We start from the raw sequence: 27,397 nt of genomic DNA, 5'->3' as shown, positions 1-27,397 counted from the left end.
CAGTTACTGTTTCAGCATAAAGGAGTTTGTTCAAAGGTTTTATTTCTCCTATGGAGATTGGCTGTAAATATATTAAATCTATAAATATAGTTTATGCACTGTATGTGTCACATTTTTGTCACTTGCTTGTTTCATGAGGAGCTCAGATCTTGCTGAGAATAGCTCTTTATTCAAAAACCATTCTTGGGAATGAGGATTCGAGTTCTCTGGCGCTACAAGACATATTCTAATCAATTTTAGGATCTAAATCGTAATGCTAAAATAAGTTTCAAAGTCTTGTCTTCCTTGTGTTATTTGTGACAGTCATCATTATTATTGTTCTTTGTTTTGTTGTTGCGCAAATCAGTAAAATCAGTGATGTTTACTCATAGGTGATTATCACAGCGCGAGAGACAAATACTATAATCAACACTTGGTTGTTTTAGCCATTCGGTAATTAGTTACATTAGATAGGTTATTAATCACATTGCTTTTAAATAGCACATCCAGCTGACTTAACTGAGTCTGAAAAGTTAATTTCTATTTATCTCAGGGATTAAATTAGGGTTTAAGTATGTCTGATGGTGGATAAGAAATATCTAATGCATTGATTTAAATGTATGAATTGACTAAAAATGGTTTAAATGAAGCCAAAAAGCAAACAAAAGCATCACCTTCACTTGTGACCTTGTGATGATTCAATAATCACAAACTTGGATAATTACTGTGAAAGGCAGTAACAAGAAGGATTTGCTCATTCATTGACATTTTCGTTAATGATGGTCAATTAAAAAAGCAGTTTTCCTTAAAATGTATAAAACGTTGGTTCAAAACAAGTTTATGTTTCCCTCTGAAACTCCTCTCAGTTATGAGTGCCTGCAGTCATTCTATTGTTTTTCTTCCAACCCTCTCGGAGGACTTCCGTTTTCTCCATTTAATCCCAGAATGACTCCATGAATGAGGTTCTCTGCAGGTATATTCCACTTCCACTCCAGATTGAGCCCTTACCTTTGGAGATGGGACCGGCAATCGCTTCTCATTACACACATGATCATTTCCACACAATATCACTGTACGGATGATTTCTCAGACAAACATTAAACTTATTCTTTCATCTGAATACCTGACACGTCCTCTGAAAGTTAAAATTGTGCTCCCTCCCGCAAACTCTTTGAGCTTTTATCTGAGCAGGAAAGAAAATTCCACATTGGAGATCGCTTGTTTGGTGTCACAGTTTTGCAACATGTCAAAGTCTTCTCAGTGAATATCTGGTCGTGAGAAACTGGCAGACACAACCATGTCTGGCCTGTTTTCCCATCACAGACTGTAGAGTCCATTTCGCAACAATAAAAAATGTGTCAGAGACAGTGGCGCCAGAATAACGTTCAGGATGACTGTAAATGTAACAGTAAATAAATAAGCAGATTGTTTTGACCAATTCCCTCTCTCCCTCTCTCTCTCTCTGTCTCCCTTTCTTTTCCTCTCTCCACCTCCTCCTCTCTGTTTCTTCAGGAGTTGCAGTTTGAACGTCTGACCAGGGAGCTGGAAGCCGAACGACAGATTGTTGCCAGTCAGCTGGAGAGATGCAAGCTTGGCTCTGAAACTGGAAGCATGACTAGCATCAGGTGTGTGTGTGTGTGTGTGTGTGTGTGTGTGTGTGTGTGTGTGTGTGTGTGTGTGTGTGTGTGTGTGTGTGTGTGTGTGTGTGTGTGTGTGTGTGTGTGTGTGTGTGTGTGTGTGTGTGTGTGTGTGTGTGTGTCTCACACCTGTCAGATCCTCTCCTGTGCACGTTACCTGCATGTGTCAGCTGTGCTCTTGCAGGTGACTGGCTTTACAGCTGCTTACATTGGAGCTGTTCTCCTTGATTTGAGGCCAAAATGTATCTGTGTGCTGGAATCAGGAGCTCAAATACAATTTATTTATTTATTTTTTCTGTTTTGACCTCTGAGGAAACTACGTTGCTGCGTTCCTGTGGCGCACCAGATTATTATCCCTCTCTTACCCACACAGTTATGTGGTAGGGCTACACCATGTATTTATATGCATTCATACTGTTATTTCCTCTTTAAGTAGACCATCGTTGTTTAAAGTCGTGTTTAGTATTCTGGTTTGCTGCGATGCTGTCGAGCAACGCGCACACAGATGAATCATATAAGTGGTATACCATCAATAAGTAATCATTACAATGTTTGTATAATGCAATCAGAGTAGTCGTAGTTATAATTACAATTGGGAATATATATTATAAATGGAGGGTTAACAAATCTCTACTCTGTTACTACATATTTCACTCAGATCAGATGTCATTCACAACATTACTCATGACACATATCGATAGTTTCTTTTCTCTCTGCTGGAGGGTTTCATTTCTTACTGTATTGCCATGGTGGGGCAAATAACTCATATCTGCTTTACTTTTGAAGGATGTATTCAATCTTTATATAGAGTTCAAAGTTGTATGACCTAGTTACTTTTAGCCATAGCTCAACCTTATGAGCCAGACACAGCGAGCTACTAATGGAAATCACATTCAAAGCAACATAAATGTTTTTTTGTTTTGTTTTTTATTTTTAACCCTTAAATGCTACACCTAAACATTAAAATACATTATTATCCTGTGACGACGGCGATGCACTGTGTGATTCTGGCATCTCAGACGAAAGATGGACGGTCGTGGTGATATTTGTTTGATCGTGGCTTAAAATGTGTGGTTGTCGTATGATCACAAACCGACTAAGATCATTTTCTGACACTACCAGAAATGTTTACAACTGCTGTGTCATTACTGTGACTGCTGCTACGAGCTGCAGCTGCTAATGGAGGTGAAGTGACAACCAAAACCACGATCACCAGAACTCGAGTTTGGCAGATTTCCAACAGTCTTACAAGACTGCTGAAATCACACAGGAGCCCTCAAGGTCCTCCTCCTACTAAACAAATGTTAGATTAGGCATCTTGAACTCCCAAAGGAATGTTAGCCTTTATTCGTGTGTTTCATGCCGACTGAACCCAATAGTTTCAGCTTAAAATCCAAAACAATGACCTGAAAGATAATAAAAGCGCTTAACAGAGCGGCTGGGAACCACAGACGGGTGATAATTAGTTTTATTTAGTGGAAACATGAATTCAAGCTGTACGTGAAAATAAATGAAGGTAGAATCTTCCTCACAATGCAAACCACTTAGTGAAGGTATATTCACGGATCACTCGAAAGTGAATTAAATAGAAATCACCACCGCTTTAGAGCTGCATTGTGTTTCATCTCCGTCGCTTCCTCACAACATGAATTCATTTCATCCAATGTGTCCTGGGCACCTTTATCTTTCAAGAAGACGCTCAATCCGCCTGTTTAGAATACTTGAGCGGCTGTTTTACTCACCGGATTTTCACACGCATTCATACCCGCAATCATGTTCTCTTTGGCCGACCTCATTACCAGTAATTTTTTTGCGGTTCAAATTAAATGCAGAGTAACAACTGTGAGGTGACGACAACATGGAACAATTACGCTTTAGAATGTGTTACTTTTTTTTCCCTCCTTTCTTCTTAATCAGAAACGGCACAGAAAACACTCGGTAGGTGGAATTCTGAGGAGTGGATCAGTCCTGGAGCCTTTTACTGCAAATTAACAAAAAGTCGCACATTTACTCTGAGAGCTATATTGGAATTGTGGTCACGTCACCCTACATGCATTTAACTTTGAAATGAAGCAAAGGCTAATGGAATATAGAGTTGATGTGAATTCATAAAATGATATTAGCTCCATCACTGGTTACGTAAAAACAGAAACTTATGTGAAACATTGAAATATTCTCCTTCATTGGAGCAAATTATCTGAAATTTCATTGTCATAGAATTGCTAATAAAAATCGTAAAAATGTCCTCGCCATCAGTATTGTGCTGATAAAAGCAGCTGCTTACAGGAGTTTGAATGACTTTTGGCTCAGGCCTGATGGCACTCAGAACAAACCCTACATCTTCATTAATGTTTCCGCGCATTAGAAATCAAACAATGTGCAGCTGTCACAGCCATTGTGATGCTCGGGCCTCTCTTATTTTTTCGGGATGGGAGGTTTAAAAAAAGAAAAAAAAAAGAAAAAAAAAGAAAAGCGGTACACAATGTGCAGCCGCTGCTGATTGAGTTTGGACCTGAGCCTCATCTCGGCTCCGGGGCTCGACAAAACACACTCTACACATTCCTTACCGGTCGCAGCGTCAAAACGGCACTCCTGACACAATAGCGGTAATACACTCAGCCAGCCTCTCAGGACAGTGTAACACGATTAAAGCCTCTGCCTCCGTTTCTCCGGCTAACTCCCTCTCCTATACACACACTCCCCAATAGAGGCACGCAATCCATCATCTCTTCCCCTCTTTGATTCTGCTAAGCGAGTGGGGATCCCGTCCGTCTCAGACTAATTACTCATCGGCCCGCATTGTGATTCTCATTTCAATTTGAGGGGTGGACTCGACAAAGAGCAGGAAGACGGTCTAAAGCCAATTCATTCACGGGACTAATTAACCGATGCATGCATTTAGCTCGCCGATGCTGTCACAAGGGCTGCGTCGAGGGCGACAATTTAAAACGGCCGCAACAAGGGATGGAAGAGGTGTGAAGTCCAAGAAAATCCTCCCGCTCTTCATCAGCCAGCTGCGCACAGATGGAATAAATGCTGCCATGTTGCTAACCCGTTTAGATGGGTTTATTATTTAGCGAGCAGCACAGCGCCCCGTGAACAACACAGTCTTTCGTCGCTTTTTATAGGCCAGCCACTTTGTTTGACTCTGAGGTAATTACTAAATGGACAAATGGTTTGGCAAAACACACCAGTCCGCTCCAGCGACGTGCAGGAGGATTTGTGGCGCTGAAAGCGCACAAGATTTATTGTTTGACGACCAGTCAAACATTAGCAGTGCTACTTCTGAATAGATTTATTCATCACCGCTTGTTCTGGAGAGATAAAGAATTGGCATGTAAGCAGACGGATGGAGTTGTGTTTTTAGGCGGGTTTTCTGCCATTTTGCTCTCAGTATTTCATGAAAGTTAAATGAATCGGTGCTTGAAGCTACAAAAGAAAACGTATCTCACTGTATTTTTGTTTGTTCCATTTTCATAAATATTGGGTTTGTGGACTTTAAAGGTTATGGAAGTGAAAGCTTGTAAGTGGAAGTTTACAAGTTTTAAATCCCATTAATGATGGTCTTTCATGCTTGATAGTAATAATAATAATAATAATAATTATTGCATCCAATATTAAGATCACCATGGTTTTTAATTGTTCGACTTGTGATGCCGTCACCACAAATGTAAAATTAAATGTCTTTTATTCCCGTTTTCTTTGTTTCGCAAGACCAGTATGCACGTTGTATGGAAGCACGCTTTTATACAAATATCCTGCAACAACACTTTACTATTTCACAGCAGGATATTTTTTTAATAGTGGCTGTTGCAGCATTTTGCCTTGTGTACTTTTACATACACCAACATCTTTGTAAGAGGGAAAAAAATAAAGAGCACCAAACAGCAGAATGTTATTTTATGTAATTTTTCCTAAAACAATATATTGATTGAACATGAAGTAAAAAATGTTGCCCTGTGGTTAAGAAATGACAAAAGAAAGTGCGTTATTTTCTCAAAGCAGAATCATAGTGGTTCTATCTTCTCTATTCATTATTGTTTTTAAAAGACTAAATGAGCTACTGAATCATGTTTTTTTGGCTAAAAAACTAATTAAACTGCATATTAAATGCATCACTTGGATGGTAATTAATCTTAATCCTGTTAATCTGTGGAATAATCAAGAAAGTTTTGGAGAATGGGTGTGTGATACTGCAGACTGGATGAGTGTTTGTTGGATGAATCCTTCACATGCAATCTCAGTGTCTTTCCAAAAGCAACAGCTCTACACTTTTTTTATACTCACATTACCACCGATTCAGAGTTTCAGCCTCAGGGGCGTCATGACCAATGGTGGTATTACCATTGACTATGAGGGCTGTGGAGCCCTTTGCTCAGTTAGAGGTTTTTCTTTCATCCACTCTTGGCATCACATTTAGTAACTTAAGACAAGACAAAATATGTGAGGTTAATATGTGACCTGTATGTAAAGTTAGACGCCTTTTCTGTCGGCCTGCCTTTTTGCCATCTCAAGTGAAGTGTGAGCGATGAAGTTTGTAATGTAATGAAAATCTCTCCCTCCACAGATAGGTGAAAGAAAAAGCATTAAAATATGAATGAGTGTTAAGAGTGGCCATGTGGCTGCGGGGGTGCTGGCAGTTCAAGAAACTGCTCCTGTTGTGGCGTGCAAGATAAAGACTTTCAGAGGTGCTAATGTCTTCTTCAGCTCTGCCTTTGTTTCTGGTCTTAATCAGTCACCACAGGTCACTTTGTCTGCTGGGGCATATGCTGCTGCCGCCGCCGCCGCTGCTTTTATCACTTCAAAAAGCCCAAATCCACCATGGTTGCGTGAGCGTGTGTGTCTCTCTATCACTCAACCCGAGTCTGCACAAAGGAGAGCGAGGCATATGTTCCCTCATCAATTAAAGGACCAGTCCGCCCTGAGTGGTATGGCTGCAAAGGGATCATTTGTCACATATTCTCGTGGCTCTACAGAAAACAAGTGTTGGAAATAAGCATCACCGTTCTGTCTCTGTGATGATTTTCAATATTTCAAAATGATATTAAATATTTATTCTAGTAATAATAGATGACGACGACTACTACTAATACTACTACTAGCACTACTACTAATAATAATAATATTTATACAATAATTATAATCACACATGGATGTGGTTGAGTGGTTTTCATAATGTAATGTGGCAGGACAATTTATATTCAGCTTTGGAAATCAGAAAGAACACCTGTATTCAAAATCATCAAAACAAGAGAAATAATGACGTCCTATTGTGTTCTCTCATATTGAATTTTTTTATAATAATTAAAATAGATTATATTAAATATTATTATAATAAAATATTTCTTTAATGCACCTGGTCCAACTTAACCCTTTTTGAAATCTACATAATAGAAATGTTTTTTAATGAACATTTGTCAGTTGTTCATTACAGGTAAAAGTAATTTCCTTTCCTTTCCTGATGCTGAAAATTCAATATGTGATGTCTTACCCTGACATAGAAACCAAGATTGGGCATAGAAACCTTTTAAATACAGAGTTATTAATGATTTATTTTGGGTCTATTCGGGTGGAAATTACCCTTAAGGCTGAATGGGTTACAGATCTGCAAATATTCTTACAGAGTGGAAAAAAATAACAACTAATGAAGAAGAAGAAATACTAACTCCAGGAGGAGAGAGAATACAGAACATATAAAAGAGGTGGTCTTATTCTAACCAAAGAGGGAGCTGATGGGAGCTAAAGAGAGATAAAAATGTCTGTCACTTATCGTTAAACTTCTTGTTGGCCCTCAAAGAAAATATTCTTGTTTCCATCTTAAATTTTTTTTTAAAAAAGATGCCGAGTCACTGAATACGTCACAAAGGTTTAGTCGACATCCAGTTCTGGGGAATAAAATTCAAATACCAGCGGGATCTTTCTCAAAACATGTATATAATTTACAGAATTGATAGAATTTACAGAACATGTATATATACATATATACTGTATATTATGTAAATTCTATCAATTCTGTGAAACCCTGTTTTGAGAAAGATCCAGCTGGTATTTGAATTTTATTCCCCAGAACTGGATGTCGACTAAACCTTTGTGACGTATTCAGTGACTCGGCATCTTTTTTTTTTTAAGATGGAAACAAGAATATATATATAAATAAAAAAAGCTCTGAAATATTTACTTGAATGTGATGTTACCCTGCAACATCAAGCGTAAATGATCTCTGTGTTGGAAACCTATAATATCAAAAGAGAAGAATCTCTTTATAAAAAAGAAAAAGCAGCCTCTCTCTCTCTCTCTCTCTCTCTCTCTCTCTCTCTCTCTCTCTCTGTGTCGTCTCTGTAGGTGTCCCTCCCTCGGTCTACTGTTTGCCTGCTTCATGGCGGCAGTCCGTTTATCACTTCACCCAAATTGCCCTCTGACGGCCAGCGCACGCTCGGAAGCTGGAGATGGCAGTTTTCTGCTAGCATGGTAGCGGATAGCCACCTCCCGGGCTCGGCTATTTGTCTGCCTGGTTTGGCCGTACTGCTTTGCCGCATTTGTCTGGTAATTGGATCTGATGCCGCTTGCTTGCCTAGGACTTGTGTGTGTGTGTGTGTGTTTGTGTCTGTGTATCTGTGTGTCTGTGTGTGTGTGTGCATACGCAAGCATTAGCATTGGCTGTACCCCACAGCACCCTGCGAGTCCCACCACTATTCTTCTGGCGGGGAAAAAGCAGCCGATCTAGCGAGCCCAGCGAGGGCCTATTACCCAGAAGCTGTCAGAGCGCTCGGCTGCCAGCTTAAACTCCCAGTGTTTGGGTTCTCCCGTCAGCACAAATGCACTAATGGAGATCGTTTGCAGAACCGCTCAAGCTCCACTGAGAACTACTGCCCGATTTTTATCAAATTTAAAAACCTCCTCTTTGAAACAGGATCATTACAGAGCATATGGGGGGGGGGGGGGGACTTCACCTGCAGAGGCAATCTCATGAATGCATTGCAGCTCAATACAGAACATTTCTGCATTATTATTTCACAATAGTAGTTTTGTCAGACGATTTTAACAGTACACAGAGTGACTTTTTTTTGTTTTGTTAATTTACTATTACAACTGATAGGGGACATTATTAAAGAAGAAAAAAAAATACTACTTACTAATTAAGATACAACTCATCAATATTATGAAAAAACAGTTCCCATCCCACACATGGGAACATGGGAACTCGTGAATACAGATAAAGCTACAAAACCTTACTACCGATCAAGATTGGACTGAACCACCCTTTAAAAACTACATTCAACGATTTCAGTCATAATATTAGCAATTGAATAATTATGCTGAAATTACAAAAAATTTTTAGTTTGTGTTACATGAATCAGGTTCCTGCAGGGTGACTTTTCTTACTCTGAACAGAATAATTCAGTTTGATCGCGTTCCATCTTTCCCCTGCGTGCTATGGTGTAAATTGTATGCACTGGAATCAGATTTGGTTCTTGTTATGCAAGGTTTATTTAATGGAGTGAACTATTACTTAGTTCGTTTTAGTGTAGATTTGCATACTTTTCACTATGAAAGTACTCGTCGCAGAGGAGGCGGAAAGCAGGGGAGCAAAGGCCACTGCGGCGATGCAAAACACTTTGCTTTGTGTGGAGGACTGTTTGCCGTTCGAGAGCAGTTACTCATAGCGATACTCTCTGCAGTCCGCAGGTCGACTCGTCTCCGGCTTTGTGGCGCTGATTGGTTGAGTTGTTGGTAAGGTGAGGAGAAACACAAATCAGCTCAGGAACAGACTTTGACACGACACCTGCTGAAAGCCTGTTATTCTGCAGCGAACTTTTCAGACAATTTTGGAGAAAACTAACTGTGGTGTAGTTTTTTTTTTTTTTTTTTCATCTAGTTTCTTCCCTCTGTCTGCACCCGGTTCCAATCCCCCCCAAGTCCCCCGTGGGTGCAGGAATATTACTTATTTAACTTCTCCGAAATACAGTATTCTCTAAAAGTGTAGGTTTCATCAGAAAATAGTTTGGAAGATACATAGGATTCGGATAAAATGATCATATCCATTCCACACTTGACCACGTACCCTAGCGTATTTATTCATCTATCACAAATTCTGAGACCTTGACAACAAATATGCATTCATGAATCCAATTCTTTTGTTTTCGTTAGGAAATAGACGCTGACATCTGTTCTTGTACAATGTATTGCAGACAAATGATAGCGATGCAACTGACAAGATAAATTCTCTGTTGCTGCAACATGAATATACAGATGCAGAGTTTTTCACTTAGTAAATCTCCGACATTTATTTCATTCAATTACATTATATTTGGTGGTTGCAAGGAACATAGATAAGACACAATGCCGAAGTCTGTATGGACTTTATTAGTTTAAGCTCATTCTAATAGATGGAAACTGTCACATGTGCATTTAAAAGATACTTAATGTATCGTCATGACGTAAAGTAGTGCGTTGCAGTGAATTGAAGCTTTAAAGAGATGCAGACAGAGAGAGAGGAGGAGAGAGAGGAGAGAGAGAGGAGAGAGAGAGAGAGAGGAGAGAGAGAGAGAGAGAGGAGAGAGAGAGGAGAGAGAGAGAGGAGAGAGGAGAGAGAAGAGAGAGACGAGAGAGAGAGAGAGAGAGGAGAGAGAGAGAGAGGAGAGAGAGAGAGAGAGAGAGAGAGGAGAGAGAGAGAGAGAAGATGAGAGAGAGAGAGAGAGAGAGAGAGAAGAGAGAGAGAGAGAGGAGAGAGAGAGAGAGAGAGAGAGAGAGCCGGATACACAACAGTTAGAGAGAGAAGCAGGAGCTCTGCCATGGCAGCAAATTGAAGTTGTAGCTTCACATTATTGCAGTAATTATACACAGATCATGCTTTACTGAGCGCCTGTCAAGTAGTGCATTATTGTAGAATGCAGGCAAATGAAAAACTTACAGATAGAGAAGTTTATTATACGGCTGTGTACTAAATGCATTACAGACTCATTACAGAGGGCAATTGAGAAGGAATTCTAAAGCCTGTAAATTTGATCATTGACACAATCTCGACATTTATCTGGTTTATTTAATCCAAACACTGTATCCAAGTCCTGTGAACTCAGAAGCTTCTGTAACTGCTCGGTAAACATTTATCGCACAAGTTTATCAGCCTGATACACAGTGACTTGGCCTAATTACATTATGGGTAATTCTGATGGTGATTATGGACTGACATGTTTCAGAGGTTTCGTTGGTTCAACATGATCAAATATTGAATTTCATTATCCGTTGAGTGCAAACAGACGTAGGCCTGCATACTTAACATGGAGAAACTGGTTTGAGAAACTGATTTGTATTTATTAATTTTCTTTTTAACACCGAAAGACCTGAGATTTGAGCATTTTAACTCGTATGTTGCTAAATGTGAGATTGACCTAAATCAAATATATTTCAACATTTCCAGTCTCAAATAATCTCCAAATGTATGTAGACTCAATTTCTTTCAATGAATTGCTTACAAGGCAAACGATTACTACTGTCCATAAAAGTGCCAAAAATGTCTGTGCCCATTACATATAATCAACCCCAGGTTTTAAGATGTTTTCATATTTCCCAAACAAAGCACATCAGTCAGGTGCAACGACTTGGCAAAAGCAAAGTGGCAAAACACATTATTGCCCTTGGTTTGGAAGAAACACGAAGCAAAACTTTGAACACATTACATAAACAACACCTACTATAGTCATGTTATATAAGAAATATAACTTAATTAATATTGGTAAACTTGATTCAACTCACTTTGAATATCACACTACATAACATACTGTTTGTTGTAACTATTCACCTGGAAAGGAATTCTGGATTTGTCCACGCACAGGCTACAAAATAAAAGAGGTGCTGGAATGGGGGTGAATGGTTCGTCCAGCCATCTTAATCATCACTTTATCCCCGTACAGGTCTCTGGGGTTGAAGCAAATCCCATCTGACAATGAGTGCAGGCAGGATGCCTCTTGGACAGGCCGTCAGTCCGTCGCAGAGAAACACACACACACACAGACACACACTCTACTTGTAATTTCAGACACACCAATTAACCTCAAATGCATGTTTTCCTTTGGAATCCCAGAGGAAACTGGAGTACCTGGGGAAACCCTCACACACGGGTAGGGAGAACTCCACAAAGAAAGTGGTATGGTCAATGGCCCTCTTCATACAATGGACATCTCTTTGTTTTCTAAAGAAGACAATCGGCATTTCGACACACCATGACTGAATAGTTAAAACAGCCCTCAAAATCCTGGGGTTTAGTGATATTTTAAGCATATTTGTGTACTGATTTTACTTACTCTGTGGCATTTTGGATCATTGGTTTTTATTTTAATTATTATTTCTTCTCTTAATTTTATTTTATTTTTTATTTTTTTGGGGGGGGGGTGAACATCTTGTATTCGTCTCTGTATCACACGCATCGACTGCACCAGCCTAAATCACATTACATGCTTCTCTCTAAATGCCAGCGCTCTGAATGCAGACTGACTCGCTGTTAAAGGCCACTACCTCTCATCCAGTGTCCCTGAATACAGCTTGTCTGAGCTGTCTGGAATTCTGAAAAGTTCGAAGGCCTCTGAAAGTTTTAATCACTTGGAAAAAGGACAAAATACATCGGGGAGCATGTTGGCACAATAGAGCGATGCACATGTTTGGATTTCTTCACGCTGTTTTGACAATAATCAAAACACCATCCCCTTCCTTGACTTGAATTAAAGTGTAAAGCTGTGGCAGTAAACTGACGACAGTAGCGTTGAAGGCTTTGATGATGATGTAGGTGAAAAGGATGTTAATTTTTAAAGCTGTATTGATCCCAAGAAGACTGACTGCTTGATGATGGCAGTGGTGGATTCGTTCCCGTGTTCCTGCTATTGATCGGAGAGCCAGAGGAAATGGGAAGGAGGGGAGAGCGTTACATTTTAAACACTAGAAACTGTGCTGATCCATACTTAACTCTGCGGAGTATTGATCCAATGTAGTGACCGTGGACGGGGGGGGTGTGAAGACCTCTCCCTGTCGGTAAGGCGAAAGAGTGGAGGGAGTGCAGAGGAAAATGCAGGGAAATGGGGAGAGTATCACTGTTGGTTCGAGATTTGTGTCCAATAACACAACAGCAGCTTTTATCTAAGCCTATACTCAATGCAATTTCACACAGTGCGATGTACAGGGAGAGGAAAAAATGGACGAGCCTCGTCTGTCACGATGTGAGCGTGAGTGGGTCCACAGCCGGGCGTGCTTACACTTCCTATAGGGGATGTGTTTACTTTGCAATATCATAATGGGAGTCAGTTATTTTTGACGACTACAAATACATCGGACTATTTCCAACTGTGAAAATATGCAATATTTAAAGCCTATCATGAATGTAATTGAGACACGGCAGTGTTAATTGCTCGTGGCTAATCTGCCTCCATACAAAATGTTACGTGTGTGACGCCCGGTTGGCAAAGTTCCCCGTGATTAAAGCTTCATTAAGGAAAATCACTAAAACAGTCGGGTAGCTAAAGACCTGTTTCAAGATGAAGACGTAACACTGACGTTATTAGTTGAACATGATGGCAGATTAATTATGAATAATAAGACTTTCTTATTTTAAGTTGAGGTCCTGAAGTCATTGTAAATGTGCATTATATTGAAGTAAATGGTTGCTGTAATTCGAACACTTTTATAAAAAGTAACTCCGACATCAATCCAAAAATTATAAATACACGTTTCTATAGGAAAAGCATGCAAAATTTTACCCTTGTAGTTTCATTGGCTTTCTGCCATCTACTTACTTAGTGAGTCGCAATTTGAGGCTTTGTTATCCACATTCCTACAGTAAGTCTTTCTGAACCCATCAAATCACTTCCAAGCTGTCACAAATGTGAAGATGGAGGCTTTTTAAAAGCCAAATTGAGCTTGAAACCTGAGGGAGGAACACAGGAGATAAAAAAAGAGGACAGAGGGTTGAAGAGAGGACAGAGAAGGAAAAGGGGAAGGGGATAACACAGAAGGGAGGGGGTGGGGGAATTACAAGATGAGCCAGGAGGCAGAAAAAGGGGTTGGGGGTGGGTGGGTGTTGTGATGATGGTGGCGGCGGGATACGGTCTCATGTTAAGCCCTTTTAACCTGCTGCCCTGCAAACACACGCAGACGCACACTGAGTTAGTATGAGTCACTCGGAGTCCCAGACACTCTTAATAAGACTAATGTCCTCCTCCGTCACAGACGGGCTTGGTCTGTCTTTCTGCCTGTCTGTCTGTCTGTCTGTCTGTCTGTCTGTCTGTCTGTCTGCGTGTGCGTGTGCGTGTGCGTGTCTGTGTCTGTGTCTGTGTCTGTGTCTGTGTCTGTGTCTGTGTCTGTGTCTGTGTCTGTGCGCACGGCCGTATTATTGATCTTACTAGCAGAATTTAGACAGGACTGTCACAGTTAAGCTCCAAAGAAAACCGTCTTAGTCCACACACACACACACACACACACACACACACACACACACACACACACACACACACACACACACACACACACACACACACACACACACACACACACACACACACAGAGTCATGCTGAATTGGGAGGAGCGTGTAAAGAAATGTGCAACCTTCAGAATCAGTGGGAACTATAAATACAAGATATGAAGTGTCGAGCGACAAAACACAAAAATTTGTTGAAGAAACTTCTTCAACACTCTTTTCTGTTTTGTTTTGTTTGTTTAACTTTAATCTCGTATATATTAATCCCAATGTTTGTTTTGCAATCAGTGATGAGGGAGTAGCCTGAATTGGTTTTTTTGTTTGTTTTTTCTTTGATTCTTATTAAGAGTAATTGCATTAGGAATGGTGTCAGAGGGGTTGCTCAAACTCATTTTGTAGTGTTGCATGTGACCTGATTTTTAATCACGATATTCATATTCAGAATCGTGAAAAGATTTGAACTTTAGTCGACTTTTTCCAGCCTGTCCGGTCAGTCAGAGGTCACACCAGAAATAAATAAATTACCATGGCATAGATGACTTCAACAGAGTGTGATGCACGATATGGAGGAAAAAGGAACCCCACAGACAGAAACCACTGGAAAAATCTGCTTATTATGAACTCGTGTGTATGATAGGTGCACAGGTGTTTCTCCCTTCAAGCTTTTAGCTCTCCGAATATCCCAGCATCATATCTCAGTGCCACTTGGGCTAATGAGCTCTGTGGAAAACATTTTTTATGAATTATATCATTGAAATAGAAGTCGCTTTTAGGAGTTATCACCTCAGTGGTATCCATTCAACGTTCATAGTGAAAACTGAACGAGCGTCCGGAACAAAGAGAAGAGCCTGAGATGCACTGCGTCTTACACAATAATTCATGGCTAAAGTTTTATATTCATTTGTATTCAAGCAATGTCTACAAAGTTAAGCACTGACTCTTTGTATCTTAAAGAAAGACCAGATTGCAACCGAACTGGCAATATGTGAGATTTAAAAGTTAAAGGTTTAAAGCTCATTTTCTATTCTAGTTCAACAGATATTTTATCACGATGCCTTGACAAAAAAAAAAGGCCTTGTAAGACTATCATTACCACTTAAATTATTATTTTTTTAATTATTATTTCATATCATTTGTGACCTTTATCGATTGAAAGCTTATATCCTCATTTTGGTCGAGGCGCTGATGTGCCTGAGGAAAACCAGCGGTTCCCATCGGGAAGGTTTGAAGCAAGATTAAGAGAGTTGTGAATGTTGTGCTTGTGCCCACATGTGCGCATCACAGTTTCATTGATTATTTTTTTTTTGTATCTCGCAGCAATCCCACAGGGATTGTTGAGATGTGCACACAGCTGCTATAACTTACTGTATGTAAAATCTAACTAGTCTGATCAGCCCGAGGCAACAGGAGAGCTGCAACGGAAAAGTAGGACTGGGTGAAATGTCAAAGTTCAGCCCCTCTTGCTGATACTTGATATTCAGGCATGGATGTTAGTTATGGTAAGCGAATGATCAAAATATATCAGAATGGTAGTTGTATTCTAATAAAGAGTACATTGCTACAAAATATCGCCCCCAAAAATAATCATGAATATCTTTAATGAGTTTTAATTAGAAGTGAAGGTTTAGTTGAATCCGTTCGTCACGAGTGAATTTTTGTTTAAACGGTAATTTTGAAAACAAGCCTTACATCTGTGCATTTTGTGAACAGTTTCAATATCCTGCAGTGAACTTCACATGCATAGCAGTTTTTCCCCATCGTACGACGCGCAGGATAAATTGCCCCTGCCAATTCCGACAGCCTTGGTTACAAATCTAAACAATGGGGAGGGAATGAAAAGGAAAAAAAAAAAAGAACCGGCACTTCTCAAAAAGATGAATTGCTGATAACAAAACTTAATTAACTTAATTCCTTAAATGCAATCCAACGAGAGTCGGCTGCACCGGCACAATGGAACTGAGAGCAAATCCTCTGCCATTTTGGCGGCAAACTGATGTTTTCTTTTATTTATCTTTGGACGTCCGCCATCTAGTAAAGTGGCTTGGCTGGACCTGATCGATCCTGATAAGGAGACCTGGCACGCTGCTTCGGACTGTGCGTGTGTTGCGATGGAGAATTTGAGTGTGCAACAGGCCAAGACCAAAGCCAGCAAATTGATTTGACATCTAGCGAGCTGGAGAAGGGATGGACACACCTTCAGCTTGTCATTCTGAAAGAGGAAGAAGAAGAAGAAAAAAGAGCTCAATACAGGAGTATTAAAGCTTACTCGTGTTTTGTCACCGGATCAGTTTCTTGCGGAGGTATTTGTGGAGAACTTGTCCAGCAGCAGCATCGGGGACACAAATTCCCCGTGGGAATAATGGAAGTAAAATGGTATGCTTCACTGCAGTAGCTTGGAAAGCATGTCCCTCCCTCAAAGTGTCCTTTTTTTGGCTTCTAAAGCCGTGAGATGAGAGAGCATGTCAGGATGTGTTATGTGAATGATTTGGGACAAAGTTGAAGTACTCAGTCCATTAGAAGACAAAACCTCTATTCCTGCAGAGAGAAAAGCAGGGCTGTCTTTTTTAACAAATGGCCTCTGAACAGTTATCCCAAAGGGAGGTTTTTGTCTATTGACAGTCACACTTATTCATAGCTCTTGACAGGCTCGATATTTCGGCCCTTGATCACTGGAAAAGCTTGTATGGTGGGAGAAAAAAAAAAAGCTGACTGATCATTATTGAAGAGCTGCTCTCAAAGACTCTTTATAGAAATGCAAAGACTTTTTATTCTGCTTGAAGAAAGACTTGATAGCCTGCGCAGCACTCGACGATAGAACTATATCACAAGCAATCATTTGTGACATCATGTTTGTGAAGATATATTTCCATCAGCTCCCCGTTCCGAGAAATCGCAACTGATTGGCGTTGTTGGCCGTTACGTATCTGCTGTCAGACGTACAGATACCCCTGGCAATGTTATCTGTCTCGGGGCAGTTCAAGGAGTGCTTCTTGAGAGACTGACTGGTCTCACACAGAGAACCAACATGTCTTCCTCCTCACTTCTCATTTAACTTCTGGCCCAGAGTCAAAATGGCCGTCTCCCACACTGGCAGACCAGGGAGTCAATCTGACCAATTTTGCGGGTCACAGAAGACTTCTGCTCCTCTCCCTCTCTCTCTCGCTCCGTTTGGAGCATGTGGACGGGGTAACGGCAATGGCGAGCTGCGCCTCATCATGCTGTGCTTTAATCACTCGCTTCAAAGGGTCTCGTGTTTCTCCCTCTCATGATGGCAGAGGGGAGGGAAATGAAGCTCTCCTCCACCGAGCCTGAATTCCTGCACATCACAGCCAAACAACATAAATATCTTCCTTCACCTTCACTGTCCCAGCTCCAGTTAAGCAGCTTGAGACTTTTTTCCCCCCCTTTTTTTTTTGTAAACTCCCCAAAAAATAAAACAGTTTGACACAAGAAAATAAATAAATTAAAAAAATAAATAAATAAATAAAATATATATTTATTATCAGCCAAAACCAGACACAGAGCTCAGCTTTCTGTTAGTTATTCTCTTTGGCGATTGCAATCTGCTGCAGCACTGCTGGCAGCATTACTTTATTTGAGGCACCACAAAGTTGATCTTTATTGCCTATTTTTATTTTTTTGTTTTGTTTTTCCCGCTCTTTTTTTTTTTTATGCAGGTGCTATAACAGACCGACAAATTAATCTGACTAGAAGAGTATAAAGTGCTAATACACACTCATTGACTGACAGACTTCACATTGTGTATGAGTTTTTCATTCGATCATCGTTTTTTCTGTTGTTGGTGATGTACATATGTATGCTTGGCTGACAAAGTTCTTCTGTTCACCGCGACTGCTCCAAAGTTGTTGTTCTTTTTTCACTACGTGCATTGTTGAAAAGTCCTATTACTCATTGAGATGCAGAGATGTTGGGTGACACAAAGAACATTTCTTTCTCTCTCTGACTTCATAAACACACATATGATCGTAACATTTTACACACCACGTTAACTGCATGATTATGTTGTCCCTCATTAATTCATCCACTTGTTGTTGAACTTGTAATACTCATAGTCTGGAGGTTCAGATTTCTTTCCTCCTGTAAATAGCTCAATCTTATGGCTGCTATATGAACTTTTACAGTGATGACTTATGGGTTTGTGTGGCTCCATGAGCAATGAGATTAACCCCAGAATCCTTTTTATGTGACAGACGATTCTTTTTCCACATATAGCATTTTCCTCCGTTACCTACTGAGAAGGTAGCGTAGAGTTGGTTTTAGGTGTATTCTAAGAGTGTTGTACTCAGAAACAAAACAAGGCTGAGCTAAAATTCACTCTGAAAATCTGTCAGGTCAGGGGAATCTGCTGATTCAGACGTTGATTTAAATATGCAAATCACATCTTTCATATTCCTCTGGAGGTTTGCCAAAGAGGTCAGGGTTTGACATGAGTCACCTCAGCTTTGTGACTCACTGCCTTTGGCCAGAGCCTCCCTTTCCAGAGCAGAATCTAATATTCACAGAGGTTGAGAACTTGAGTTGAAATATTTCCCACCGCCTTATTCCGCCATCCAGGCATGCATTATGCACTACACAGGCGTCCTATGAGTCACGATGTTCAGCGTCCTCCTGAGGCTGTTGACATTTTCAACCTGTTAATTTCCCTCCTCTCTTGAGATATGAGATACAGCGGGACTCAGATAGTACCTGGACAAAGCTGCAACAGTTGGCTATTGTTCCAGCATAATGCATAATGAGGTAAAAGTCATGTGACCGGGCAAGATAAAGCGCACAGTTACAGAGCACACTGGGGTCCTCCGTCTTCCAGCTCAGACAGTAATTAAAGGTCCACAATAGCCGTTCTGGGATGTGCCTGGGCTGTTTTCCCCCTCACCTGCTGATGGACTGCACTGAATGATACCTATGGCAGCAGGAACTATCTGCTGGATTTCTATTTCATTTGACGAGACATGTTTCTTCCTGAGGCTGTATGAGTTCATATGCTTGTTATATGTTATGTTGTACATGATCTAAGTCGTTCAAGCTCCATTTGGTTCACTATGAAAGGTTAATGCTCACCATGTCACATTCTTGTTTTCCGTATCTTAAATATCTGAATAAGGAGCTTCAATCATAAGATTTAGAAAAGCAATATGTCTGCATATTGTGAATATTTCAAATGGTCAGTAGAAGCAGCTGCTTACCTTGACGTTTGCAGACCTTTGAGACTAATTTAGACCTAAAGCATTACATATTTGATATGCAGAGATGGTGGTCATAGAATCCAACGGAAAATCCAATGTTATGTGATATATTGCAAAGGACAATTCTTTAAAAAAAAAAATTGGATTTAGTTTTACCAAGCAGCATTTTTTTTGTGTGTTTTTCTAAGAAAAGACCAAATGTCTTTGCAGCTGCGGAATTCCAAAAGTCAGAAATGTGAATTTACTGTCGTCTGTAGTTTCAAGGAAAATGTCAGTGATATAGCAACTTCAGCTAATGTCAATTCTGCGACTTATTGCTTACAGCAAAAGTGAATTATAGCCGTCTATGATGTAATTTCAGTTTGTGATACTGGCTGTCTGTATTTGTGTTATATGGCTCTTTTCCTGGAGCTTCTGGCAGACACACTGTGATCGTTCCCACTGGAGACAAAAAAACCACAGTGACATTTACCCCCTACTCTCTGTAGCAAACTGGCTTCTTGTCATTTTGCTGTGCCAAGTGTGTATACCTGCAGAGAGGAGGTATAAGACTACCTCCTGCCCTCGTAAAAGGTCATACTTGGGACAGTATCCAGTTCATGCAGGAGCAGCCATCTCAAAACAGTTCACACCACGGATGCTTTTCATGTCTCAGGACGCCCGCTGTTATCAGCTGCTCAGCTGCTCAGCTATGATTCTCTTGTTTCTCATAAGCAAGATTTTGGCTTATCTGAGTTATTGTATATGTAATATTGTATTACAGCATAAACATGGAAATCCACCAACAGCAGCCGGAATGGCTGAATATCAGCTAATTGTGTTTTGCGATGCAGAGTGTAATGAATATTGTGAGATCTCCCAATGCATCCCCGTGTAAAGCCGCTGCATAGATTCCCAATGAGATTACCCAGGCGAAAATGTGTGGCTGGTGTATTACAGCTCTGATAACTGGATCATTTTAAGAAATACAAGAACAAAAAATGGTAAACGGCGGTAGTGATACTCATTACAAATTTCTGTTTAGGTTTCCGTGACTCTCCAGAAATTATATCAAGCCCCGTCGTGTTGTCACCGCAAAACCTCCAGTGTTGATTTAATTCCTTCAACGCTGATTTGAACACTTTCTTGTGGTTCACATGGATCCTCACTCTTTTCAGATAAAATAACACCTTCTAAATAGTTTTAACATTTTGCCAGTGGCAGTTTTAACTTGGGAAATAGAGTTAAAATAACATTAGGAGATTTCAATCATTCAAATACGAATTTCTGAAAGTTTATATTTGAATCATTCCTCACTTTGCAATACCCTGAATATCTAAATTTACTTTGCACCTATCCGACTGAACATACTTCTGCTGGTTTGTAGTTGACCTGAAGTAGATTTATACCTAAGCAGACAATAAAGTCGTCCCCCCCACCAGCATCTCTGCAGAGTTGGTTTAACACCAGTGACACTTTGGAGGTCAAAATCAATTCTGAAACTCAGAATTGTAACTCTCCACATTTTTGCTGTGTACTTTCTCAATAATTTAGCATGCACTATGAATCAAAGAGAAACATGTAATATTCAAAAGTGTTGCTGAATAGGATAATTCCACTGAGGATCATCACACAACTCTGCAGTCTCAGTTATCGCTGAGAGATTTAATATCCTTTCTTTATCGTTTGTTTTGGTTTGTGCTCACATTTTGGTTACTCTCTGTTTTGTCATTTCCTACAGGAGCAGCAAGCCAATTGCAGTCTTAACTTTCTTCTTTTTTATTTTAAGCAAATAGTTTCAAAAACCCTGAAATGTTGTTGTTGTTTTTTTTTAGTTTTTTTGAGAAGATAAACATTTGTGTGAACATCATGAAGCATTTTGCGAGCGCTAAAGGCCTCAAGAGGTAAATGAACATTGAATTTATATTCTGTCGGCAGCCAGAAACACGGTGACAGTGTAAGCATGTTGTTTAGAAAGCATTTATATGCCATCGCTGTGCGAGATTATAAGAAAATCCACTTGGGTAAGAATTATCATTCATTTGGAGTCTTGTTTTGGCCTCCTGCAAAACAGATATTTGCTTTCCATTACCGTATTATTATTTTCCCTTTCACCTTTCTAACTTCTCCACGTTCACTAGAATGCACCTGTCTGCTAAATATGTTATTTATACAGGACAACGTTCGCTATAACAATGCATTTCATGTCGTTGCATTATTGTCATTGCATGTATCATGTATTCGTTTTAGAGACGAGCAGACAATATCTTGGCTCTAGTTGGTATTGGCGGTTAAAATGGTGAAAATTACTATCTAGTCTGGAAATGTGTATGGCTATTGCTTGGATTGAAAACCTTCCAGCAGTAATGTAATTGCCTGGAGAGATCACTCATCCCTGATCTTTCATACTGCTTTATCCACCTTAAGGTGGCAGAATGAGATGTCATCCTCACATAACCTGGTCCCTCCATCCAGAGCAGCTTCCCTGCTTCTTCTTCCAGACTCTCCACCGGATTGAACATATGATTCACATAGTTTTCATGCCCCGTCACACTTTTAAGTGTGAGTGAGAGTGGTAAGCAATCATCATGCTTTTCTGCCGATTTATTCTGGCTACATGCATCCTTCTGAAATGTGCAGCATCACAGCAGTCGGGCCATCTACCTCATTTTTGTGCAACGAATTAATATTAGCATACGCAGTGTTTGCTGGCAGACTTAAGAAGCAGCACTGCCAAAATTCATGATTATGTGTAAAGCAAAGTCAAGCGGCAGTGATTGATGGCCGAGGGAATGTAGAGGGTGAATATCGACGAGGCTTTAGGGAATAACAAAGTAAGTCTGCACTTTTCCTCTTGCGTTGTTGAAGGAAAAACCTTGACACATTTTGGTGGCGATTCAGGCTTAATTTAGAGGGAAATAAGTTTTTTTTTTAGAAGTACTGTGTCTGTAGCTGTGAGGAAGATGCAAATGAACATGCTTCAGATGTCAACAAAACAGGTATGGGTGAGCAGAAATATTGCAGCTGACAGCCTGTTATTAACTTAGAATTCATGCAAAAGAAATGCGTTGGCCAAAGTCACCAGCTTTCTGTTTATTCTGAAAGCCATTGGGTTTGTTTACATAATATCTTGAAAAGGATCCAGAGGAAATTAACAACCATGGCGCGGCTTTTGCTCTTAAATCTCATTTAGCATTGATGCAAGCTGCATTATTGTTTGATGGTTTCCAAGAGCTAAAAAGGCCTTTGCTTTCCTTTATGGGTGGCTCTATTATCTAACAGCTCTGTCTACAAGAGGACGGGCCATTGTGGTCAGCACAGATAACAGATGATATGCAAGGCATGGAAATACATGGATTATATGGACTGGTTTTAGTATGTCTTTATTGGGTAGATAAAATGGCAGGATTTTCATTGCTATCTCTGGCATTGGCTCTTTTAAGCCGTCCTCATTGGATTTTGCAGAGCTCTCTTGTCTTTCTCTCCTTCTGTCCATCAGATTCTGTCAGTCTTTCCCCCTTTTTCCCTCTGCAGTCTTCATATCACGTTGCTTCTTTCATTTTCTCTCTCTTTGTTTCGCCTTTGTTTTTTCCTCCCACTCTTTCTGGATCATATTCCTTACTCTTTCCTCCCCCACCTCCCTTTTGGCTCTTTCTATTTTCCATCCCTTAATGCAACAGTCCAGTCAGAGATGAGATGGTCAAAGAGCGCCACTTTGATTTGTAACATTACCTCTTTTTCTCTGGAAATAGCACCAAACAGCCAAAGTGTGTTCTTCTGAGCAACCGAAAATACCAGGTCATAATGTACAATATGAGCTGATCATTATTTTAAATGACCGAGAATTACACTTCCCAGCTGTTCTTTCATCCCACTGAGAATACCAAACAGGGCTTTTTAAGCCAGCGAGTTATAACTGTGCTCAAGTATTGCAATCGAGAGCTTTTATCTTCTTGCTATTTGGCTGATTTGGATTATAGCTCAAATTGACCCACAGATTGACATGTAAATGCCCATTTGTTTTATTGATATTATAGTGCAAAAATGGCAGTCAGTATGTTAGTACTGTCTAATAGGCTCATTTTACAGTTGTGTAACAAAAGGTAAAACAAATGTCATCTGGCGCTTGCTTCCATCGTACACTTTTATACTTTGGTCTTGTTTGGAGGAGTTATATCAGGTAGAATTGGCTTGAAAAAGTCACCCTTGAGACTGAGAATCACACAGTGTGGACTTTGTGTGTTTTCTCATAAATACTTTATGCAATGATAAATAGTTTATGCCCCAAAATAAAAAGTTTTTTGGGGAATGTAATTGTTGGAATAAACTGCAAATAGCCTTGATATCAAGGTCCCCAACTGGTGTGTTATTATGTTTAGGTCAGAGGTTTCAAGCATCTGGGGGGGTGGGTTAGTAGAAGACCTGAGAATAATAAGGCAGTCCAGTTTTCCCCTTGCAGACATTTTGGCTTTTCATAGCTGCTAAAGTGCATTAGTTTGTGATAACATTGGAAATCCCTGTTCAATTCAGGTGACCTGGTTTCAGGCTCCTTGTGCAGCGCATGATGATTTATTGCTACAAGAGATACTGAAAAAGAAAAACTGAGCCATCATTAAGAGAATTTGTTTCACCTGTGAGTTTCCTGCCGCGACAAGTCAAAACGTCAGAGCCTTCTTTCAGCTCTCAAGAGTCTCTCAGCAGCATACCAAGTGGTGTGTCAATGGGATTTTGTTTTGCATATGAAGATGGTGCATGGCCTCCCCCCAAAAAAAGGGAAACCTGAAGGTTGAGCTTGTTGTTAACTTGCTCACTGCAATTGATTTATTGAAACATCTAAAATGTTTTCCTTAAAATAAGTAGACATTCTGCTCATTTGTTGAGACAGAGGAGGCAACATGGCTGTCAAAACTGAAACTTTGCTAATTGCTTCTTATTAATCAGTTTATCGATTTTTAAAGCAAGCGAGTTTGAAACGAGTCTAGCGCGTTTCCCAGTTTGACTTTCACACTTGAATGAAAAGTTCATTTGATGTTATCGTCCTAATTTACCGAGGTCGGTTGTTCTCGGGTTGTGAAAATAGCTGCAGGCCGTTTGAGAGAATCTGGTATTGTTGCTGAGCAGTTTTGGGGTAAACAACATTGTCCTTTGTTTCAGATGTGGGATTCCGTAATGTTTGCATTTTGTGCAAAAGCAGCAGAGAATGTATTAATGACATTCAAATCCACTGACAGGTGTATCCATCTGCCGGTCTCAGTCACAATATATATATATATATATATATATATATATATATATATATATATCATAATGAGCTTTGCACATTCGCACAACTACAAATCAATGTGCCGTGCAGTGAACACAAACTGAGCCACGCATGCACCCAGCATTATATCATTAGTGTGATGAAGTGCCGTGCAGTGGCGTGACCTGCAGCGGGCGAGCCCATCCTGCTGTCAATTAGTCTTCGCCTGCTCCACTAATTATAATGTCACATTCCATTGATGGTCCAGAGAGATTTACTGAGGGCCAAAAACCCCACCAACTCTCTGTTTCCTGGGCCAAGGGTTCAATGAACTGTTTCAGATGGTTAGCGCTGATTCGATGTACCTGGTGTCCAGGAGTGAGGAGCAGAGCGGGAGGGCACCTGCTCAGGTGGTAGAGTGAATTGGCTATTATTTACACGGAGGCTTGGTCAATCCAAAAACCACCACCAATGATGAATGCATCAATAGCACCTGGCGAGTGACACCCCGTCACGTTGCTATCTCCGTTGTTCCAGAAATATCTTGTATTGAAATGTCTCAACAGCTCTCACGTCAGAGACGGTCACATTTTGCAAAAATATTCATAGTTTTTAGAGGACAAATATTACATGCAATCCTTTGATCTATTTTATCGGGGCAACTCCATGCTGGAGGATTATGGTTATGAGTGAAATATCCAAGGATCCAATAAGAGCCAAAGAAATGACATCTTTGAGCTGGAGTTCTTTAACATCAACATCATACAGTGCCGCCATAAGTATTCTACTGTTTTGCTTGCTTCTTAAACTTTAGACCTAGTTTCAGTGTATAGTGTACAAACCAAGGTTTTATTGCTGATTTTAAGTTTGCACCTTGTACTTGTGAATTGATTCATCTAAAGTAATGATTTGTTTGGATTTTCTGTTGCCTCCTGAGCCAACGTGCGCTTCATGAATTACTCACCACATTTCTGAAGTTAAGACGGAGCAAAGTGTTTAACGTTGGGTTGGTTTTACTTTGCACATACAGTCACTGAGAGCTCAACGCCGCCGTTGATCTGACATTGTGTGAGCTTTAACACCATCTTTCTCCACCCACATGAAGCAAAAGACTGAGCGACCGGGGTTGAATGTTGAACCAAAGCAATTTTTTCGCAGAATGATCACACCGTGACTCTGATTCATGATCTTGTTCAACTGTGTCAGACATAGTCTTGTTATACACAAGAACACCATCCTCTTGTGCCTATTCTCCTCCTAGATATTCTGTGATTCCTGATCTAATTCTGTTCCCTTATCCTCTCTTCGCTGGTCCTGTCTGTTCTCTTTTTCTACTCTTGATAATGTGAACAAACTTCCACACTCGCCCTAAGGTCCGACAGAAATCTGACACACTTTGAACTGTTTTATATTCCATCTTCAACCCGGCGTCGATGAAACCACTAGATGCTAACACCACTTGGCCTCCTTGCTCACAGTCTGGATCCGGCGTCACATCCTGACCACCAGTAAACGATACGCACTCACCCCTCACTCAGGTGCTTTTTTTGCAGCCAACATTTTGACATTAGCGTCGTTCACAGCTTTTTTCCGCAGTAGCTAAGAAAACATTGACTCAGCCTGTGTCATCAGTACTGCCTGTCTGAACCCAGACTGGTGATAATAATCCTCATCATCCGGCTCTGTCTGAGGTGCTTGTCTGATATAAACACACTACATCCTCCCAGACACCAGGTTTCAGTCTCTATCTGTGCTGCTCTGCTTTGTGTAATGCATTTTTGTCCTTTTATTGCTCTTTCTCTCTCTCGCTCTCCCTCTCTCCCTCTCTCTCTCTCTCTGTGGGTGTGGGTTTTTTTTATTTTTTGGGGGCAATAATAATGCCTGATGAATGAGGATTCTGTTTTGCTGACAAAGGGCCCCATGAACATGTACCCCTTGGCTGTCCGTGGCAATCCGTCGCACTGCACATATGCGTATGAAGAATGGAGGCAATCAATGGGATGATTTAATAGCAGCTGTTCTATGTTTGCAGGAAGTGAATAACATTTGACGTTTCCAGCCATAAAGGTTTCAAGTTCCAGGGATGGAGGATTTTATTTCAAAAGGCTATTCGTTTTCAAACAGACAGCGATATTAGAAGACAGATATTGTTTCGCTCTAAGAAGTCACAATTTGGGGAAAAAAACATTACAAAATAGGCCAGTCATAGTTTCGGTAATTATACAACTTATAATTCCCACTTTGACCCTTCTATGAGGTGAAACCAATGGGCTCTTAACACAAAGATGAGGTAAGGAGTGACAATGTTTTGTCCCGACAAACTTGATAAGATAACTTCAACCGAATTTGATCCTCAATGGTCGATTTGACCTTTTTCCTGATGTACTTATATCCACGTAAACTGCAACTTCAGCTATTATAAGAGGCAATAAATAAAAATTACAACTGTAGTCTAACCAGTTTTATTTCCTTTCAGCCCTTTGGACATGTTAATTACCCTCAACTTATAGCTTTATGTACAGCATATAAGTGTTTTACGTGGTTATGTTTGACAAAGAAAGCAGTAAGAGCATTTTGAAGGAAAAAGGAAACACTTTTCCGTATCTTTGAAAAACTATCATTACTCCTTATCATAAGCACTTTACAGCTCTTATTGCATATTTCCTTTTCATTGTGCTTTACCATTTAGTAGTCCACTTTTAAGGCTTACACACAGAGCAACCAACTTTTGAGTGCTTCAAACTTATTAGTGAGTGGTTGGACATTGAGCGGTTGAGACGAATGTGGTTATGAAAGATATTTAAAGGCAGCACTCGATCCATTCGGGACTGTTTGATTCAACAGGCCTCCAAAGAGGAATCAGGAAATCTCAAAAATCAAGTGCTTATTGCTCTT

General features: G+C 40.2%; 1 protein-coding gene across 1 annotated transcript in view; it reads left to right on the top strand.

Annotated features, from left to right (window-relative positions):
• ctnnd2b (catenin (cadherin-associated protein), delta 2b) overlaps nucleotides 1-27,397 on the top strand; it is a 160,516-nt gene that overhangs the window by 54,089 nt on the left and 79,030 nt on the right. The window contains exon 3 of the mRNA XM_080486606.1: nucleotides 1,492-1,604. Within this exon, the coding sequence (XP_080342732.1) occupies nucleotides 1,492-1,604 (113 nt within the window). The remainder of the gene's footprint in view (nucleotides 1-1,491; nucleotides 1,605-27,397) is intronic.

The sequence above is a fragment of the Lipophrys pholis genome (genome assembly GCF_963383615.2).
Source record: "Lipophrys pholis genome assembly, chromosome: 1".
Classification (NCBI taxonomy): domain Eukaryota; kingdom Metazoa; phylum Chordata; class Actinopteri; order Blenniiformes; family Blenniidae; genus Lipophrys; species Lipophrys pholis.
The sequence above is the reverse complement of the archived record's forward strand: the minus strand, read 5'-3'. Positions and strand labels throughout refer to the sequence as shown.